Here is a 21,687-nt window from a genome sequence, read left to right as displayed (position 1 = left end):
GGGGTGGCCACAGACAATTGCTCTCTCCTTATCCTTCCTGACTGATTTTTCTCTAGTTTTGCATATTGCTAGTGTCTGTGTCATTACTGGTACCAGGAGACAGACTGTTACATGCGCTGGACAGGGGCATAGAAGGGCATCAACCCTGCAGCAGGACCGTTATCTGCTCCTTTGTGCGAGGAGGAACAGGAGGAGCACTGCCAGAGCCCTACAAAATCGCATCCAGCGGCCTACTGGTGAGCATGTTTCTGACCAAACTGCCAGAAACAGACTGCATTAGGGTGGCATGAGGGCCCAACGTCCTTTAGTGGGACCTGTGCTCACAGCCCAGCACCATGCAACTCGATTGGCATTCGCCAGAGAACATCAGAATTGGCAGGTCCACCATTGGTGCCCTGTTCTCTTCAGAGGTGAGAGCATGTTCACACTGAGCACATGTGACAGATGTGAAAGTCTGAAGATGCTGTCTGCAACATCATCTGGTATGACCGGTTTGGTGGAGGGTCGTTGATGGTCTGGGGAGGCATATCCTTGGAGGGTTGCACAGACCTTCAAGTGCTAGCCCACGGTACCCTGACTGCTGTTAGGTACCGGGATGAAATCCCAGATCTTATGCTGGTGCAGTGGGCTCTAGGTTCCTCCTGGTGATGGACAATGCTTGGCTTCATGTGTGTAGGCAGTTCCTGGATGATGAAGGCATTGATGCCATTGACTAGCCGTCACGTTCCTCAAACCTGAATCCAGCTGAAAACCTCTGGGACATTATATATCGGTCCATCTGACGCTGCCAAGTAGCACCACAGACTGTCCAGGAGCTCACTGATGCCCTGACCCGGGTCTGGGAGGAGATCTCCCAGGACACCATCCGCCGTCTCATCTGGAGCATGCCCACACGTTGTCAGGAGTGCATACAGGCACGTGGGGGCCATACACACTACTGAGTCACATTATGAGTTGCCAGGATGAAATTTACAGTTGGAACAGCCTGTGATTTCAATTACTTAGATTTTCGGTATGAGCTTGAATCCAACCCTCTATTGGTTGGTGCTTGGTGGTTTCCATTGACCGTTGTTACGTTCAATTTCAAGTTCAGTTCACTTTCTTCACAACGAATTACACAATGTACAGTAAAGATTTTGATCTATACACGATGTGTGTTTATGTGTTCCCTTAATTTTTTTGAGCAGTGTATGTAGGTAGTACTTAGTAAAGATTGCTAATCCTTTCATCACAACCATTATAAGGTAATGTGTTTTAGAACCTAGGCAAATCCTCAATGCTTCTCTTCAGTCAAGTACAGAAGTCAATTGATTATGTAGCAATCCAGGACTCAGGGATCACCAGTCTGATCATTTCAATTTACGTGTGTGTACTTATATAAGTTATTATAAGGGACAAAAATGTGCAGGTTGGTTATCCCAAACATAGCATTAATATTACATGTGTTTCTGTGCCTACACAGATTATATACAAATCCAGATCTCAGGGATGACAAGTCTGGTCCCTTACTTATGTGTGTGTAATTATCAGTAAAATTACTGGACGGATCGGGTGTTGGCGCCTGTTGTTATCAGTCTTACAACATGGACAAACGTTCCAAAATGTTCTTGTAAAGATTGATTCATAACCTGTAGAGTACAATACAGCATATCTGGCTATTCAGCACTTTGTGGGGAACAAGGCAATTCCCTCCCTACAGATGAATGTCCACTATATCACATTCCAGTTTACTCAGAGTTTCACACCTCTCCAGGTGAGCTCAGGAGGGGTGGGGGCTGATGGCCCACATTTGCTGTTCCAGATCTTTAGAGAAGCAAATGTGTTGCAGGACCCCTGAGTAACATCACCAAGTCTGTTGGAGATTTGGTGTGGCCAGATGTTCCTTTTCATTGAATAGACTCTCACTTTTACTCAACAGGCATTTCTTATTACACTACAACCGCAGATCTTTGTATTTGTGCTAGTAATAGATAAAAAATATAGTTTTTTTTTTTACATATGGCCCATTTAAACTGTCAGAACCGTAACCTCAAGCCTTAAGTTAAAAAATGATCCTAACATTAACTCTTATTCATAACCCTAGCCATCCCTGCACAGGAGCCATTCGGATGCTTGGCAGAGAAGGTCACCAAAACACATATCTTCCACTTTAGACACATCTGATTTTGAAAAGGATTGAGAAATATCTGACACTGATGTGAACTTTGCAATATTTTTTTTTTTAAATGAATGCAGGCACTGCACGCACACATGCATGCAGTACACACACATGCATATAGTACACACACATGCATATAGTACACACGATCACTCACAGGGTGAAGTTCTCCTCAAGGTAGCAGCGGTTCCTCAGAAGTCCCGCCCACAGCTGCACCCCTATGATGCCGAAGATGAAGAAGACGAAGAAACACAGCAGAAGGACATTCCCCAGCATGGGCAGGGTGTCCAGGAGCAGGTTCACCAAGATACGCATACCTATAACAAACACATGCATTATAATGCACACCACCTAAACATATACATTTGAATGAACATCGTAGAATATATAGACACAGAAGACAAGTTTTCAAACATTTTACTATGTCCATTGATAGTGGCTCAATCTCATGTCCCTAGTGATGGCATAATGGCACATGAGAGGCTACTGTTGGGTCTGACCCACATTGATGACATAATGGCAAATGTCACTGAACTGCTGGGCCTGACTCACATTGATGACATAATGGCATGTGACAGGCTACTGCTGGGCCTGGCCCAAATTGATGACGTTATGGCATATGAGAGAATACTGCTGGGCCTGACTCACAATGATGACATAATGACACGTGACAGGCTACTGCTGAGTCTGGCCCAAGTTGATGACATAACCGTACATGAGAGGCTACTGTTGCTCCTGGCCCACTTTGATGACATAATTACTTATTAGAGGCTATTGTTGCTCCTGGCCCACTTTGATGACATAATTACTTATTAGAGGCTACTGTTCAGCCTGATGCACTTTGATGACTTAATGACGTATTAGAGGCTACTGTTCAGCCTGGCGCACTTTGATGACATAATGACTTATTAGAGGCTACTGTTCAGCCTGGCACACTTTGATGACCGAATGAAAAATGATTAGTATATAAGCCGATGTGCAGATGTGTCCCATTGTGCTGACATAAAGAAATCTGATCACTGTGATGTTAATGAGCAAATATAGTGGCATCTGTTAGTGATCTATGTACGACTCTGACGACAAAGACCTCTAAAGCACCTCTCACAGAGGCTCACAGGCAGGTGTGTGTGTGTGCATGTGTGTGCAATGTTTTATAAGAAACGAAACCACAGGTGCTTATTACAACCCAGGTTCAACTGTGCCATAGTGAGAAATAAAAAGATAGAGGGAGAAAAAGAGACCAGAAGAATAGAAAGCAATGCTAGACAGCGTTAGAGAGACTGAGTTCCATAATGAAGAGTGTGAATTATACGACTTTGGATAACATTTAGCCATGGAGGAATTTTGAGATCATCAAAATCCCTAAGTGGTTGCCTTCTCAGCATGTACCCGCACCAACGTGTTTAATGTGAGTGCGTCAAAGATTTGAGTCCTGCCAATTGGGTCTTTGAGATGGAGAGATAACAAGTACTAGTCAGGTGTGCGGTTTGCTCATCTCCAAAGTGTGAAATCATTACAGAAAATGAATTTATATTCAACACATATTTCAACACAGCATGGCAAGCGTAAATGTCTGATTGAAATGTTTTAGGCTAATTTCAGTCATTACAGTTAGGTTAACAATATAATCACATCATCCAATCATCATTTTGGTGAGACAGCATGTGCTGTGTGGTGTTAAGAGAATCCTCAAGACCAACCATGAGAAATATTGGATAATGTGAAGACCCGTCTGTACCACATCTTACAGTCTGACCACCAGTACGCTGAAGACCCGTCTATACCACATCTTACAGTCTGACCACCAGTACGCTGAAGAACCGTCTGTACCACATCTTACATTCTGACCACCAGTACGTTGATGACCCGTCTGTACCAAATCTTACATTCTGACCACCAGTACGCTGAAGACCCTCCTGTACCACATCTTACATTCTGACCAACAGTACGCTGAAGACCCGTCTGTACCACATCTTACATTCTGACCAACAGTACGCTGAAGACCCGTCTGTACCACATCTTACTTTCTGACCACCAGTACGTTGATGACCCGTCTGTACCACATCTTAGTCTGACCACTATTACATTGATAGGACCAAAAAAATAACAACAGTCTCTGGGGTTTGTACCTTCACAGACTGCTCTTTCAGATCATAGGATTCTTTGTGCAGTGAATCCCAGCAGTGTTTGTGTGTGTGTGTCGGCTGTATCATCTGCTCAGGGGGAACTGCATGTGTTTGTCCCAAGAGATGTTTCATTAACACAATTGCATTGAACTTAATTGGGTGAAGATAAAGGGATGTCAGGATGGATGGAGGCAATTCCATGGGAAGGTCAAAAGCATCCAAATATAGGACTAAACATTTTCAAAAGAAGCAATGCTCCTTATTATCTTTAATTACTATATTATAGATTAGAGACTTAAACAGTAAGAAACTGCATGAATTCTAGTCATTACAAAGTAGGTGTTGAATAAGGCATTTCAATCAATCATATGTCATGACTTTTTTTGAAAATGCTCACAGAGTTTGTTTATTCCTCCCAGCTGTCTCCTAGCTTTAGATGTTAACATTAAATGTCATATACAAACCAGTGTTTTGACTCTTGTTTTAGCATCCTAGAGTTTTGTAAACACAGGGGTGACTGAAATAGACAATGTATTTCTAGGAAATGTTCTGTATTTTATGCATCTTGCGGAATCATTTTGATATGCTAAGTATAAAGCTACTGCAGTGTTTCCTCTGGAAAATGTTCTTGCTGTGCAGGGAATGTTGTTGCACATGGGCATTGAGGGAGAGGCACATGCAGGTAGCTAGATGCCCTGCTCCTTTCGCGCCATCTCTTCTTTCCTTTCTTCCTGTTACCTGTCCTCTTATTCCCTCCCTCCATCTATTCCATCATCTCCATCTCTCTCCGATAATTCCCATTCCACTATCTCCATCTTTTTTCCTGTCCTCTCTGCCCTGGTACTAATCAGTCTCACTAAATAAATAAGTTTATTTATGTTAAAATATATAAACATAATTTAATTCAAACTTTCATCAGAATAGCTGAAGTTACCTGACACTATTGTCCCTGCTCCCCCTTTTTCTTTTGCTGCTTTCTTTTACTACTTAGCCTTTTCCTGCTTTCTTTTACTACTTAGCCTTTTCCTAGCTAACGTACACAATCGCTGGAGAACAAAATTGATGGAAAACAATTAAGAATCACCTCATAAAAACGGATTATGGATTGCAGCGTCATGATTTTCTCAGAAACGCTATACAACAGCATACCCCAACAACGTAATCAAGCTGGAGGTACGCGCAATCTTCAAATCTGACAGAATAGCGGTGGATTCCGGTAAGACCAGAGGTGGTGGCCTGTGCATTTATGTAAACAAAGTGTAGTGTAAAGACACTAATGTAACCGGGAGTCACTGCTCAACCGATCCGGAGTACCTGATGATTAAGTGCAGGCCTTTTTACTTGCCGCAGTAACAATCTATTGTTGTTACTGCAACCTACATACCAACGGATGCTAATGCTAAACTAGCAATGGAAGAGCTCCAGGCTGCTATTAGCAAGCAGCAAACTGTCCAGCCGGATGGTGCCTTTATTGTCGCAGGCAATTTGAATCACTCAAATCTAAAAACTGTTTTTCCCAAATTCCACCAAAATGTCTTCTTCCCCACCAGAGGAGATAATACACTGGCCTCACCTGAGTCAGTCAGATCACCTCTCATTGGTCCTAATCCCCAAGTATTTACCCCTCATCAAATGGGTGAAACCATGTGGTGGTCAGTCAAAGTGTAGCCAGAGGGAGCAGACTCACTACTATATTAGGGAGGTGGAGAGTATGCAACCATAACAGTACACATTTAAAGTGTACAAAAACAACAATTACACTTAATGGGTACTGAAAAGGCAACCAGATGAACTGATAAACAAAAGATCCACAAGCCCTAACACCGAGAGGAGTTTTTGGAAAAATACAACGTACTTTTCTCCAAGTGATTAGGTTACAAAAACGGCACTTCTTTGTGGGTCTGTCCCGGAAGTTCAGATTGGGTAAAAGCATTAAGTCAAATTCCAGTGTATAAGTCCAGACTCGTAGTTTAAGTATATGCATTTTTTTGTCTATAGGTGACATTAAAAAGCTACCGAAAAACCGAGAGGAGTTTTTGGAAAACTACAACGTCATTTTCGCCAGGTGAATAGGGTCTGTGACGGGAGTTCTGATCAGGTAAATGGGTTAATTCAAATGCCAGTGCATAGGTCCAGATTCAAAGTTCAAGCATATGATATAATTTGTCTACAGCTGACATGAAAAAGCTATCAAAAAAACGGAGAGGATTTTTTTGTTGTTGAATAATACAAGGAAAGTTTTGCCTTGTGAATACAATATTATGTGAATTGTTAACATGATATCAATATTTCATGTTTTTAATATCACGGTTATCGTCAATACCGGTTTATCGCGACAGCCCTATTACTAATAAATTTTTCTCACTTCATAGTTGATATAGTATTGTTTGAATCATGATTTCTATAAAATGAATAGCAGTTGTCAATGTAATTGATAAGGATATATATCTCAATATCAGAAGTTTGTCTTCTGATGTTTAAATCATTCACCAGATTCCCTGTGCTAGTTCTGGGATATGTTTTTCATTTTACTTGAAACAGTTGAAACATATCTTTAATTTTTTTTGGCAGTACAGCAATTCAGATACTAAGATTAATTGCGTGTGTTCATCTACAATCTGTGAATTGTCCTGGAGTGTGTCTGTCAAATGAAAGCCTAACAAAATATACTGAGATGTTGAAAAAACTGTGGAATGTCTGCACAGGCCCTTAGATGTTCACATTTTGTTACAGAATTTCATCAATGCGTCAATCCCAGCATTTTTATATAAAAATTATATTTGTAGATTTCCACTGGTAATATTACTAAATGTTTGATATACTGTACTGTACCTCTATTTTCTTAATCCGTGAAATTCTGTGAGACATTAAAGTTCTATTATATTAAGTGATATTGATTCCATGTAACGTCCATAATGCTGGAATGCCCACAGATGGATGGACATAAAAACCAATGAAACAAGGCTATGGGAAGCTCAGACATGACTGAAAGAAGGAGGTGGAGTCACGTGGAGATATGAAGGGGGGAGGGGTCAAGATTGACAGCCAGTCATTTCCGCCACACATTAATTGTTCACAAGCTTCTAGGAAGGGTAACCAATTGAGGTGCTTCAGGGTCAACTAAGCCTGTGTCATCTGTGTGTAAATTAGTTTGACCAAAGTGACACCATGTCAAGCAATTGCTTATCTCTATTGTATCTGACCCCTATTTAGCCCAGTGCAGTGAAGTGAGGTGTGGGCGCATTGATCAGTTCTCCATTCCCATGGGTGCCAGCATGTCATACTACACCCTGTGAGCACAGTCACACTGGCACACAAACACACACACACAAATATATTGAGGCAGACACAAGCATGTGAGTGAACACATATGAGTACACAATTTGTGTGTATCAGGACATGTTTTGATGAAGTGTTGTGCATCGGTTACCCCACAATGCTTGAGTCCTCTGAATACACATCACTATCAGAACATCACATTTTCTGCTTCATAAATTCCTATTAACTGGTGAAACAAGCAATCGCATGCACTAATTCAATTAACATTCATTATGGATGAGTTACACCAGTGGCAACTCCCACTAAAACAATGATAAAGAAGGAGACACTTTTGCTCTGACAAAACACAATTATGTTTGGATATGTGCCTTCGGAAAGGGAATTAATGTCAGCACTCAAGGAAAACAGTTTTCTCAGGTAATTAGCACTAGGATTAATCTGTGTGTATGTTTTTGTGTGTGGGTGTGTGGGTGGGTGTGCGGGTGTGTGTGTGTAATGGCCCAGGAAAGACAGTAATGGCTTTACAACAGTTAATTCTCATCAAAGAGAATATGGCAAGTTAAAAGTTTGTGTGTGTGTGTATGTAAGTGAGCAATACAGTTTTTTTCTACTGGCCAGTATTTCTCATTAGAGACATGCTGGCGGTGCTATAGAACACCTCCACTTGCAGACTGACGACTACAGGACAACACAATTATTTCTAGTGTCTTTGTTTTACTAGGTAATGCCTATCAGTGGGGGTTTCTGCACCATTAACCGCTTAGCATTAGCAATGGTCTATGTTCCTTTTCCATTAGCTTAGCCTATTAGGCTATTAACTCAGAGGTAAAGAGATAAGACAAAGAAAACCACAACATGGATAGGTGACAGCCCTTTGGAACATCCCCCTTTTCACTGTGTTCTGAGTACACTGTCTCACTAGCAATCTTATGCATGTGTTACCTGCTTTGAGCCAGTTAGATAAAGCAAATATGAGACAAGAAAAGGCTTTAAGTTCAACAGATGCCACCTATCAGTGTTTTATTCAATGCTAGACACTGTTAGCATTACTAGCTAAATGCTAGCACTTTCTCTAACCAAGTGAATGTATGGATTACCTGACCATAGCCAGATCAGGCTGATTGGTCATTACAATGACACAATGATTTGAGATTGCCTGAAGGAGGGGAAATCAATAGGTGTTTAACAATTTGACCAAAAACAGAATTATAGATAAGAGGGATGGGGCTGAAAGAGTACAGTGAATTTGTTAGTGGATTATATGTACATCCGTAAGGGATGTGACCATTCTGTAGCAGAGGACATCTGATGAGAGCTGAACCACTTAGATCAAATGCTACTGTCCTGAGGTTATACAGTCACTTCTGTGTGAATAGTATAGGATCAGCTGGTGGTTAGACATTAAAAGGACTGTATTCATTCAACCGACATGTCACAGTCAGACAGGCATATAGACAATCAGGCAGACAGACAGGCAGGCTACTCACTTGGTACTCTGTTGATGGCTTTAAGAGGTCTGAGGACCCTGACTGTCCTGATAGCTGAGAGGTTGATGTTCTGCAGGTCCAGTGTGTACTCCACCATCCTGCATACAGAGAAGGACACACAGGGGTCATTGAACTGAGTGTGTGTGTGTGTGTGCGAGACGAAGAGAGAAAGAGAAAGACCTTATTGTTCATAGGATTTAGTGACATACGTTATTCTCATCAAGGTACTGATGACTGTTGAAGCTGACTAGCACGACCCTTGTGACGCCAAGCTTCTGGGTTAAATTCCCATGGGGGACCAGTACAAAACTGTCTGAAAATATATGGACACATTACGCTCTTGATAATAACTTCTATATTAACTTCTATAATAAATCCTAAATGTACAGACAGTTTCCCAAACCTTAAGGCTGGTAATTGTCAGTGATAAAGAGATGTCTCAGTTTAAGACGGACAGAAAGAGGGTCTGAGATGAAGGCAAAGGGATGGACCAACTCAAAAAGGGCAGTGAGAGAAATTCACAGTAAAAGCACATTTGTGAGTGATGCCTTCAGGGTTTTGTGCTGTACTGAGTCTGACATCTGTTAACTATTCTTTCACAGTGTGGTTAAACAATGTGACTCGAAACCCAACCGCTTTCACAGAGCAATTGTCTCCCTGTCCATGTCTGGGTTTGTGCTTGTGCGTGTGGCAGTTGGTGCAGGTGAATAACACCAGTCAGAGCCAAGCTTCTGAACATACAGTGGATATAAAAAGTCTACACACTCCTGTTCTACACAGATCCCTCTGATGCTTTGGAAGCTCTCTGCGGACCATGGTTTTTGCTCTGAAATGCAACTAAGTAAATATCAGGAAATCCTACTAGATCCGCTGAACTTTATTTGTGATTAATCAGAGTCACTTTAAATGATGGCAGGTGTGTAATGACTTCTATTTAACACGAGTTTGAATGTGATTGGTTAATTCTGAACACAGCCACATCTCCAGTTATAAGAGGGTTTGCACACTTATACAACCAGGTTATTGTGTGTTTTTTATTATTCCCCCTCAAAGATTTCAGTTTGTTTTTCAATTGAATTGCTCACGTTATAGGTCACATTAAAGGTGGAAGAAGTTCTGACATGATTTATCTTTGTCTCACTCTTTTACATCACAAGAACCTGGCATTTTAACAGGGGTGTGTAGACTTTTTATAACCACTGTACATCACAACCATTTACATCACAACCATGTGTTGGTGATCACAGGACACACTGTGTTCTAATGGGAACTGGCAGCGCCAGATGTGTTGCATGGGAGCATAAGCAGGACAAAGGTAATATGGGCAAGAAAGGTGGAGAAGCCACCAAGAAGACTACCACCTGAGTCCATTCATACCAAACCGCCTAACAATACACGTACATCAGAACACCGAAGTATGTTCCCACAGGTTTCTATTTGTTTTTTTGCCGGTAACCATATGGAAGATTACTTTTCACAGCCCCGGGGTTAAGTTTAGGGTCAAACTTTTTTGGGTTACATTATGTTTAAGCATTAAGGGTATTAGGGTTTGTGTAAGGGTTATGGATGTGACACAATTACCAGAACATGTAGTTCTGGTTTTCTAGTCCCCACAATGATAGAAAATCATGTTTATGTTTGAGTGATTGTGTGTGTGTGTGTGTGTGTTGGCAGGGTTTTTAATGGCGAACAGAGTTGCGTCGTCACAGGATGAAACATGTTTTTTTAATCTGTGATCTCAATTAAGGTGTAGTGAACATCACAGAGACACGTTGGTAGAACGGCTTTATAGCCTAGTAGTTCCACTTCACAGAGTCCTAACAGTAGCAGGATAAAGCCTGCAGGTGGATTTCCTTTCATGCAGGGTTTAAGCGGGTGGTGTTTCCAGTGCCCTTGGACCTCCAACTTAGTGGGTCTGGAGGAAAGTGGTGTCATGCTGGGAGACAGCACTACCGAATGAGAGGTGGAACAGAAAAGTGCAGAGGTTAGGGTTTAGGGTTACAAGGAGGGCAAAGGGAGAAGGGAGAGGATGGAAGTGAAGAAAATCGATATCCATTGTATGAAAGCCGTCAGGAGAGACGGTGGAAGGACGGCGAGAGAGGCGGCATGAGCACTAGGGTGAGTGATGGGAGTTTTTTTTCTGCTTTCTCCTCCCAGCTAGAAGAATAGTGGGTGAAGACAACATGCCACAGAGAGGTACTTGGTAGTCCACATGTCAATTGCATCTCTATGAGATGGCCTGAACACAGACACACATACACACACATACACACACAAACACACTGACAGCCAATTCCCTCCCTGAGTGGCAGCACTGTCCTCTCTGGCAAACAGAAGCTGTCTGACACAAAACAGTGTCAAAGATCCTAGTCTCAGCAACAGTGTGTATGACAAAAGGCTAGGAGACAGTTTTACATTGTCCAAGTTCATTCATATGATCCGAGAGGAGAGTTGAGTATTTCTCTGCAATAATTAGGTGATTTAGACAAGACAACACATTATTTCGTCTTTAGTTTGGTTGACAATGAGGTTACAAAAGCCCTGATTTCCTTTCAGTAGATAATTTGGTACAACACTAAAGGGGCATAGACACCTTCACACATTACAATCACTCCTTTCAATGTCAATGAGTTCTCGAGCCAATCAAAAACTGTGCCTTACAGATGATAAAATCAGGGCTTTTAGTCTGATTTCCACTTTCACTGAACAAAAGGTTGTCTGCTTTTTCTAACAAAGGGAGGGAAATTAAAATATTTAACCTTTTTGGGAGGGGGGGGGGTGCAATTTGACAGGACAAAATGTAGGGAGTTCACATTTAATGATACATGTCAGAGCAAATCAGTGCATGTCAGAGCAAAGAACAAGCCATAAAGTCCAAGAAACTCTTGGTAAACCCCCAAGATAGACTTGTGTCAAGGCAAAGATCTAGAGAAAGTCATTCAAAAAAAACTAAAGCATTGAAAGTTCCCAGGAGTACAGTGGGTGCCACCACTGTGAAATGTAAGATTTTGGAACCACCAAGAGTGTTCCTTGAGCTGGCTGTCTAGCCAAGCGAAGTAACCGAGCAAGAAGGGCCTTAGCCAAGTTGGGAAGCTATGTAAAATGTAAAGAAAAACAGAATGCAATGATGTGCCAATCATTTAAACCCTAAATTCAATAGAAAATAGCACCAAGAAAACACATCAAATGTGGAAACAGAAATACTACTGTTTCTTGGAAAATAATTGCTCACTTATTGCCAGCAACACTTTTCAAAAAACCTGGGACAGAGGATACACAAAAGACTGGAACATTGTGTAATGGTAAAAAAATAAACCTGGTAGAATATCACAACAACAACTGCGCGGGCAAAAAATGCCACAATTCAAGAATAAAATATCAAAAGGTAAAATTGCTAAAAAATTTGGGGATCTCATCATCTACAATAGGGTTAGGGTAATTAACCCTAACCTTATCATTAAATGATTCAGAAAATATGGAATCATCTCTGTATGCAAGGGACAAGGGCGAAAACCAATATTGGATGGCAGTGATCTTCGGACCCTCAGGTGGCAATGTATTAAAAACAGGCAGGATTCTGTAGTGGACATCACTGCATGGGCTCAGGAACACTTCTGAATACCACTGTCTGTAAATACAATATGTCGCAGCATCCACAAATGCAAGTTAAAACTCTACTAAGGTGAATAAGAAACCATATATAAACATGATCTAGAAGTTCCACTGCCTTTTCGGGCTTGAGCTCCTTTAACATGGCCTGAGGCAAAGTGAAAAACTGTCCTGTGGTCTGATGAATCAATATTTGTATGCAGCGTCCTAACATTTTGGATTCAGCACTCAGTCAATCAGGCATTTATAGTAGAGTGGCTAGATGGAAGCCAATCCTTAGTAAAAGGTATATGACATGCCATCTGAAGGACTCTCAGAGAACAAGGAAAATTATTCTCTGGTGCGATTAGACCAACATTTGAAGGAGCATCATGTTATGGGGATGGTTCTCAGCTGCAGGGACTGGGAGATTTGTCAGGATTGAGGGAATCATAAATTCACCAAAATATAGAGGTCCTTCAAGAAAAACCTGATCCAGAGCACACACGTCCTCAGACTGAGGCAAAGATTCCTATTTCAGCAGAATAATGACCAGAAGACCAGAGCCTAACCAATGCTGTAGTGGCTTCTGGACATGTCCTTAAGTGGCACAGCCAAAGCCTGAACAACTCTGGGAAGACCTGAACATTGCAGTTCACAAACGCTTCCCATCTAAGGATCTGAAGAAAGGGAGAAACTGCCCAAACCTAGGTGTGAATAACTGGTAGAGGCATACCGAAGAAGCTTCAAAACCACGATCGCTGCCAAATGCAGTTTTCACTTTACAATCATACAATGTGGTTATGTGTAAGTGTGACTTAGCTTTCTGACATGCATTATATACACTGATCAGCCATAACGTTATGACCACCGACAGATGATGTGAATAACACTGATCATCTCATTGTCATGGCACCTGTGGGTGGGATATATTAGGCAGCAAGTGAACATTCTATCATCAGAGTTTGTGTTAGAAGCAGGAAAAATGGGCAAGCATATGGATCTGAGTGACTTTGACAAGGGCCAAATTGTGATGGCTCGACGACTGTGTCAGAGCATCTCCAAAACTGCAGCCCTTGTAGGGTGTTCCCTGGCAGTGGTCAGTACCTACCAAATGTGGTCCAAGAAAGGAAAAGCGGTGAACCAGCGATAAGGTCATGGGCAGCCAAGGCTCATTGATGCACGTGGGGACCAAAGGCTGGCCCGTGTGGTCCAATCCAACAGACTACTGTAGCTCAAATTGCAGTCCATGAGCACCATTTCATGGCAACAGTATTCCCTGATGGCATTGGCCTCTTTCAGCAAAATAATGCGCCTTCCCACAAAGCAAAAATGGTTCAGGAATGGTTTGAGGAACACAACAATGAGTTCATAGTGTTGACTTGGCCTCCAAGTTCCTCAGACCTCAATCCAATCGAGCATCTGTTGGATGTGTTGGACAAACAAGTCCGTTCCATGGAGGACCTACAGGACTTAAAGGATCTGCCGCTAACGTCTTGGTGCCAGATACCATAGCACACCTTCAGAGGTCTAGTGTAGTCCATGCCTCGACGGGTCAGAGGTGGTCATAGCGTTATGGCTGATCGGTGTACATATCTTGAATGACTGCATGATCTTCTATATATTTCTACCCTTGACCCATACAACAATATTTTGTGTAAATCCTGAGATCAAAAGTGATCCATGGCTTTCAGATCCTTTATTCATTACTTTGGAAACATTTTGGGGGAATTGGAGAATAGCACTCCTTCCTCTGTCACAACAAACTAATTCATCCATTTGGGTTGATTACTGAAAAATATAAAATTATTCAAGCTTTATAGTTAAGACCGGAAATAATTGGACACTGTCACAAGTTCTGTTATTTTGTCTGTTTACCTAAATATATATTCAAGTTACAGATAATTATGGGCTTAAAGTGTGAACCCACAAGCTGTGAACCCACAAGGGTAATCATTTGTATTATTAAGACAGAAAATTAAGATTGGATTCCTTTATAAAAACAGAACCCTTTCTATATGTTGATGTTAGAACATGAAAAGCATGTGAAAAGATGTCAAAAGTTCATAAGCTTGATCTTGCCATTTAGACATTTGTTTCTTTATTTTAAAACATGCACCCCTAAAAAAGTCAATTGATGTATATTCTTTGGGGTCTCTTAAGTAATCTTCCATGACATTCTGTTTCACTGGAATATAAATATGAAGAGAAACACAGGTTAAACACCCTTCGTCATCCATCAACAACGGGAAAGGCCAGAGAACACATATGAGAAAAAGGGTTGTTGACTAATCAGGCGATGGCTATAAAAATATGTCTATATGCCTAAAAATACCCATCTCCACTAATTAAGAGATGTAAAACAAATGGCGCTGTGATGAACATGCCTGGGAGAGGACCTGTATTTTGCACCCATGCAAAGTGAGAAAAATGGTTCAAGTGGAAAAAATGTCCAAGGACAAAGGTCGGAGAATTGCAGAAATTGGCATCACCAATTAAAAAATTTGAAACCACCTCTATATGGCAATACGTTATTTGGAATGGTCAGAAGAAAGCCTCTGCTGTCACCAAACCACAAACATGAGTGCATGGAGTTATGAGCTAAATGTCATTGGAATTGACAGGTTCTGTGGTCTGTAGACACTTTTACTTTTAATGACAACAAATTTTACTTTTAATGACAACAAAGACGAGAGGTGAGATTGGCGTAAAAAGCACACTGGTCATGCAGTAAATAACCTAATCCCCACTGTGAAGTACCCTATGTTGGTGCCACCAACATAAGCTACTTGGTGGATTTGTGATATTGTGGTTTTACCTCCAAAGGACCTGGGAGCTGTGATGGAAATTTGAATTTGAAGACCCAAGGATGATGTTTTGTAATCAGTACTTTAAATAAAGTTGGCAGTGATGTTTTTTTTTCTTTTCAATTGTCTTTTTTATTAGTTTCTATATTGGTACCATTTAGAAAGCTGTGGTAACTACAAAGAAATAGGCGTAAAGGGGTGGGCTGTGAGTGGACGAGGTTTGTTTTTCTTTATATGGTAATAGTAAATCCATGGATTTTAGGGGAGTAGTCTAGAGGCTGGACACAAAAAGAGCTCAAATCTTGGCAAAGGGAGGTTGTAAAAAGTACTAAATCTAGGGGTTGCAATAATTGTGGCAAGCATGATGATTTTTTAAGAATTTCACTAGATTAAACGTTAGATTCATTCAAGATCAAGCTGATAACCAACAATGCAATTTATTCATGGCCTGTTCATATTAAACTAGGCAAGCAGTAATTCTCCCAATTATTCTGCATGGCATTGTAATGCAAGCAGATACTTCTTAAAACAGTAGATCCTGTCTTTCAATGTGGATTTAAGGACTCAAAGGTGGAATGAGTCTACCTGTATGTCAGACAAGAAAATTATTTTGTTAATCTACAAAGAGTTATTGCTGAAACTTCATATTTCCCATCACTTATCAAAGTAAAAACAATTAATTACAGTACGCAAACACAGCATTTCAGGATGCACCAAGGTTAGGACCTGAATGGGAATAAGCATAATGAGCTCAGGCTAGAATGCCTTGTGTCCTTGAACAAATGTAGGGCACTGGTCTGCTTGTGATGTATCCTCATGTCTTTTTTCTTTAATTTTTTTCTGATTTTAGTCTAATCACACCACAGAATCATTTTCGGCATGCTCTTAGAACCCTTCAGATGGCATTTTATATGCCTTAAACTCGGGAGTGGCTGCTGTCTAGCCACTCTAACATAAACGCCTGATTGATGGAGAGCTGCAGAGATGGTTTTCCCATCTCTACAGAGAAACTCTGTTCCAATGGCCATTGGGTTGTTGGTCACCTCCTGTCCAAGGCTCCACTTGCTTAATTATTTATTTATTTTGGCCAGATAGCAGTGTCAGGAAATAGTTGTGGTTGGTTAAAAATGTCTTCCATTTCACAATGATGGACCCCACAGTGCACATGGGAACTTTCAATGCTTTAGCTTTTTTTTTTAACCTTCCTTATGTCTTCAAAAAAATGCTATCTCAGAGGTCTATGGAAATGTCCTTGGCTGAGTTTTTTTTCTGATGTGCATTGTTAAGTGTGGCCCCTTATATAGTGTAGACAGTTGTGGGCCTTTCTAATGCTGCTATGTTCATATATATTACTCATGCATTTGACTTTATCATACAAATTAATGTGGTGTTTTATCATGTGTATTGTGTATAGGACGGCATTGTAAAAAGAAAAATAATAAAAATTAAATAGTGTAGTAGTACTCATCAGCAAAGTCCAAAAAGCTCTGATTATGTTTAGTGTGATCCACCCTCTTGTAAAGTGGTAAGGGTTGGGATAAAGTTTTGTAAGCTAGTGAACCTGCAGAAATGGGTTCACACAGGTCCGCTACCCCAGAGTGGCTCTTTTTGGCTCTGGCATCTTTCTCAGCTGAACTCTTTCAACCTACCTTTGTTACAATTTCAGCAGTTAGGATCCAGTAGCATCAAGAGTGAACACCAGAAGAGATAAAAGAAAGGTTCAAAAACAACTTTAATCACCAGATGACAACCCCCCCCCCCCATTCACCCCCTAAAAACAATATAATAGTATTACCCAATAGATTCGATATTGCATTTGGCAGCCAGCACCATGTGTCTACATGAATCAATGCTAAAGTGTCTCAGTACAGAAACAAATTAGTATGTGTTTTGTGTGGGTATATTCTGATGTATCATATTCAACATCTGCTTTGTTAACTGGCTGATTGGCCAACTTGGATTTATTTTACATAAACCAAGCTCTTTGCTTTACTGCACCATTTAGATATAACTACTTGTCTAAAGTATACATTTCCTGAAAAACTAATTTTACCCTTTTTAATAAACACATCACAAACAAACAGACTGTAAGTACTGATGTCAGTACTTTCTTCCATTGCTCCGTGGTCCAGATCTGATGCTCACATGCCAAATGTAGGCGCTTTCGGCAGTGGACAGGGGTCAGCATGGGCACCTTAACTGGGTCTCCTATGCAACAAACTGCGCTGCACTGTGTTCTAACATCTTTCTATTAGTACCAGCATTAACTTTTTAAGAAATTTGAGCTACAGTAGCTTGTCCGTTGGATCGGACCACACGGGCCAGCCTTCGCTCCCCACGTGCATCAATGAGACTTGGTCACCCATTACCCTGTCGCCAGTTCACCGCTTTTCCTTCCTTGGACCACTTTTGATTGGTACTGAACACTGCAGTTTTGGAGATGTTGTCTAGCGATCACTATGTGGCGCCTGGTCAAAGTCGCTCAGATCCTTATGCTTGCCCACTGTTCCTGATTCTAACACATCAACTTTGAGGACAATGTTCACTTGCTGCATAATATATCTCACCCACTGACAGGTGCCATGATAACAGGATTATCTGTGTTATTCACTTCACCTGTGAGTGGTCATAATGTTATGGCTGATCTGTATATATCTCAACTTAAATTAAGCGATTTAGTTGAAAGTGGTGCTCCCAAAGGTATATTTCTGTCAATAATTCAGAAATTAATATATTAACTGCCACTTTAATTAACAGGCAGCATTTCCAACATTAGCAAATTAAGGTGATTCTGATTCCATTCATTATTTATGTAAATGACATGTGAAATCCTTTGTGATGCATCTATATCCAGAATCCTCTGTTTTCTACATCATTGGTCCCACACTAAATTAAGTATTCCTTAAATAACAGGAAGCATATTATTTTGTTCAACATAATCCATTTCAGCTGATATTTCTCTGAACAACATAGAAAATGGTTCAGACTATCAGGAAAGCTTACTTTTCAAAACAATACAATAGAGACGGTCTTCCTATAAGTATTTGTGATTTCACCTTATCGATAATGTAGGGTCCACATTCAAGAGCTTATTAAAATACTTTAAATTAAGATGGGATTTGTATTGAGAAACAAGTGTTTTTCATTTCAAGATAGAAAAGGCCTTGTTGCAATCAGTGTTTTTGTTGGATTATGGTGATGGTGACATTTGTACATAAATGCCCCTGAGCTTTGCCCATACAAACTAGACACTCTCCACTATGCTGCCCAGGATTAGGGTCAAACCTATTTCAATGTCACTAAATTCAGGAAGTACAATAACATTCCAATTCCACTTCTCCTTGATGCCATTCAAGATATTTTTCATTTGTTCCAAATAATTGTTTGAGATTGGTTAAATTTTTTATAATTTCTTTATTTAAATTGAATTGACCATAACACTAATGCTGCTCTTCGACTAACGCAGCAAACAAAAGACCTCTTCCACCTCACTGTATCTTAAAACATAGCACGGCAATCGTTTACTGGAAGACTCACTCGCACATCTTTGTCTAAAAGGATAATATTTGGGCCTCTGCCCATATATGTAAGCACTTCATGTTACAGAGTCATCCACATTGCCATCTGTGATCTCAATACTGTATAATGTAACATTGCATAATGTCACTAAGACAACTAGAGTCCGGTTACAGTGCATTCAGCTGCATCCTCGTCTGGGAACATGTTGCAGTAGGATACACGGAAATATTTATGTGAATCAAAGATTGGAGGCCTGCTAAAAACAAACCAGCTATTTTACATTCACATTTGAGTAATTTAGCAGATGCTTTTCTCCACTGGAACCTAAAGCACAAAGTGTATACATTTTCCTACTTTCAAATTACAGCGGTCTATGCACTTCCACCAATATTACTTTTCATGGTGAATTTCTGTAATTATGCCGCTTTCTTGGCCTGTTAAAAGTATAAATACGAATAAAAAAAAATAAAAAAAACGTTACGCCCCCACGCACGCAGAAACTCTGCGAGAGCAGCCACCATGCATAAACATGAGGCAGATAGTTTCAACACAATAGAAGTCAGTGAGTTGAAGTGTGTTTTGTATAGTCAGGCACCAGTAGAACTCCCTGTGATCCCTCCATGCAGTCAAGCAGTAAGCTCTTGTCCTCCTCGCTTCAGAACACACACACCCAGTGTGGAGCTGATTACAACAGTCTCACTGTATGACGACTCCGACTGTTACAATGCGTCTGATATGCTTCTGTCATATTCATATTCTGTCTGTTGTGGTTTTCATCAGTCAACTTATGTAAGTCTTGCCAGCGCTAAGACGATGTGGATAATATTTTCCCACATTCACAAGTTACTAATTATTTCAGTGTTTTCTATTTCAGAGGCACACTAGAAAGTGCACACACAGATTGCCTCAGTGGAGTGAGAGATTTGGAATGAATGGAAAAGGGCCGCGGATGATGTCAGGGTGAACTTTAAATTTCATTCAATTATTTCAGTCTTTACTAAGGATGACAGTAGCTGTCTCAGATGACAGAAGATGTCTCTTCAGGAACTCCCTGTGATCCAAATCTTTTCTAAAATGTACCTTCCACATATGAACACAAAGAATACACATTGAGTGGTAAGCGTGAACAATGGGTTATGAATTCACAGTCAATATAGGTAAACATGTACATATTTACATGCAGGCACGTATCCAGACAGACCACAGAGGGGCCTTACCCCATTGCTTTTCGCCCTCAGACTCAAAAAATTTGCTGTTTGCCTGCATGTGCCCGCATTCTAACTGCGCAACACGCATCATTCACTCAGGTCCGTTCTGTGGAAAGATCTGTGCACGACTGCAACGCTATTTAAATGCAAACAGATGTTGACAGATTCGTGTTTTGAGTTGCGTACAATGCAGCTGTTTAGTTAACATTTTCAAGGTTGCTTGGGTGGCGAGACATTGTAAGCATGGTCCAGTCTGTGGGACAGATGGTTGGTTGCTGGGGACCACAGCAGGGGGGCAGAAACTATTCAGGTGGAAGGATATTTTGGACGTGATTGTGGCCATAATAACAACAGATGATACTCACGTGCCCTGCGGATATTTGGAACAAAGGGGTGGCCGGTGTTGGGGAGATCAACAATGATCTTGGCTGTTCACTTCCTTGCCCTGGAGTCATGAAGAGGATTAGACGATAGCTTAGCGGTTAAAGCATCAGACCAGTAAGGTTGATGGATAGACTCCCAGGGCCGGCAAGGTGAAAGGTATGTATATAACAAAAATGTTGTTAAGTGCTGCAGTTTATCTCTGGAACGGGCGAAAAATCTAAACCAGAAGCGTATGGAGTTTACGATTTAAGAGTAAAACTGTATTAGGTATGACTGGGACATTCACTACTGTCCCTCAGTCTCAAAAAAGAGATGTTGGGGTGTTTCCTGAAGAGACAGCTACTGTCATCCTGAGTACATATGTGTGTATTTTTGTTATTAAACATTTACTACCCCAAGAAATTTCCCTAGTTCGACTTTGAGGTGCCTAAGACCTTTGCACAGTACTGTATTTTAATAACAAAAGGCTCACCAAAATGAGTCTGATTATGAAAATGTATAGATCATGTGATAATAATTGCCCATTGTCCTTCTTTACACACACACAGATCCCAACACAAGCGTCCACAGACAGGCATTAACACATGCATGGTTACGCTGATGACACACACACACATCACGCCTACACATAGTCTGGATCTGACCCGTGTTGCCTAGAGGCTGGCCATTCAGGGAGCTGGACAGGCCTCGTCATTTCAGCTCCAATGGAGGATCAGCAGAAAAATGTCAGCCTGCCAATTGAAATGTCACTGGGGCAAAATAAGACTTGCGAAGGGAAACAGCCCTGCATCACCCCCAACATGCTCTCACATTATACACAAGCAAACATTTTACACCAAATCTTTTTGATCGTTGGTTTGATGGTTTGCGGTGGCTCTGGGTCAGGCAAGACGGTCCTCACACAGAAATACGTGCAAACGCGTGTGTATGCGGGAATAGATATACACATAAAAACCTCAAGTTGAACTTCTCCGAGCCTCCTAGGCCCCTGTGTGGATGCCTGGAGGGCTCAGTGCTTGACTAATTGAATCAGAACAACACTGGGGAAGGAGGGGGGTAAAAGGCTGTATGAATATGGACTGTGTGTTTGGAGAGAGAGGTGTGCAAGTCGTGTCTGTCTCTGTGTGACTG

The 21,687-nt window shown here is 41.0% G+C and overlaps 1 protein-coding gene across 3 annotated transcripts in view; it reads right to left on the bottom strand.

The window, feature by feature from the left end:
* cacna1ia (calcium voltage-gated channel subunit alpha1 Ia) overlaps positions 1-21,687 on the bottom strand; it is a 217,447-nt gene that overhangs the window by 68,612 nt on the left and 127,148 nt on the right. For all 3 annotated transcript variants that reach the window (XM_020051158.3, XM_034295186.1, XM_010893887.5), the window contains 2 exons: positions 9,051-9,148; positions 2,316-2,475 (listed from right to left, as the gene is read on the bottom strand). In XM_020051158.3, the coding sequence (XP_019906717.1) occupies positions 2,316-2,475; positions 9,051-9,148 (258 nt within the window). The remainder of the gene's footprint in view (positions 1-2,315; positions 2,476-9,050; positions 9,149-21,687) is intronic.

This window comes from Esox lucius, chromosome 11 (genome assembly GCF_011004845.1).
Source record: "Esox lucius isolate fEsoLuc1 chromosome 11, fEsoLuc1.pri, whole genome shotgun sequence".
NCBI lineage: Eukaryota > Metazoa > Chordata > Actinopteri > Esociformes > Esocidae > Esox > Esox lucius.
Note: the sequence above shows the minus strand (reverse complement) of the source record. Positions and strands in the feature narration are given on the sequence as shown.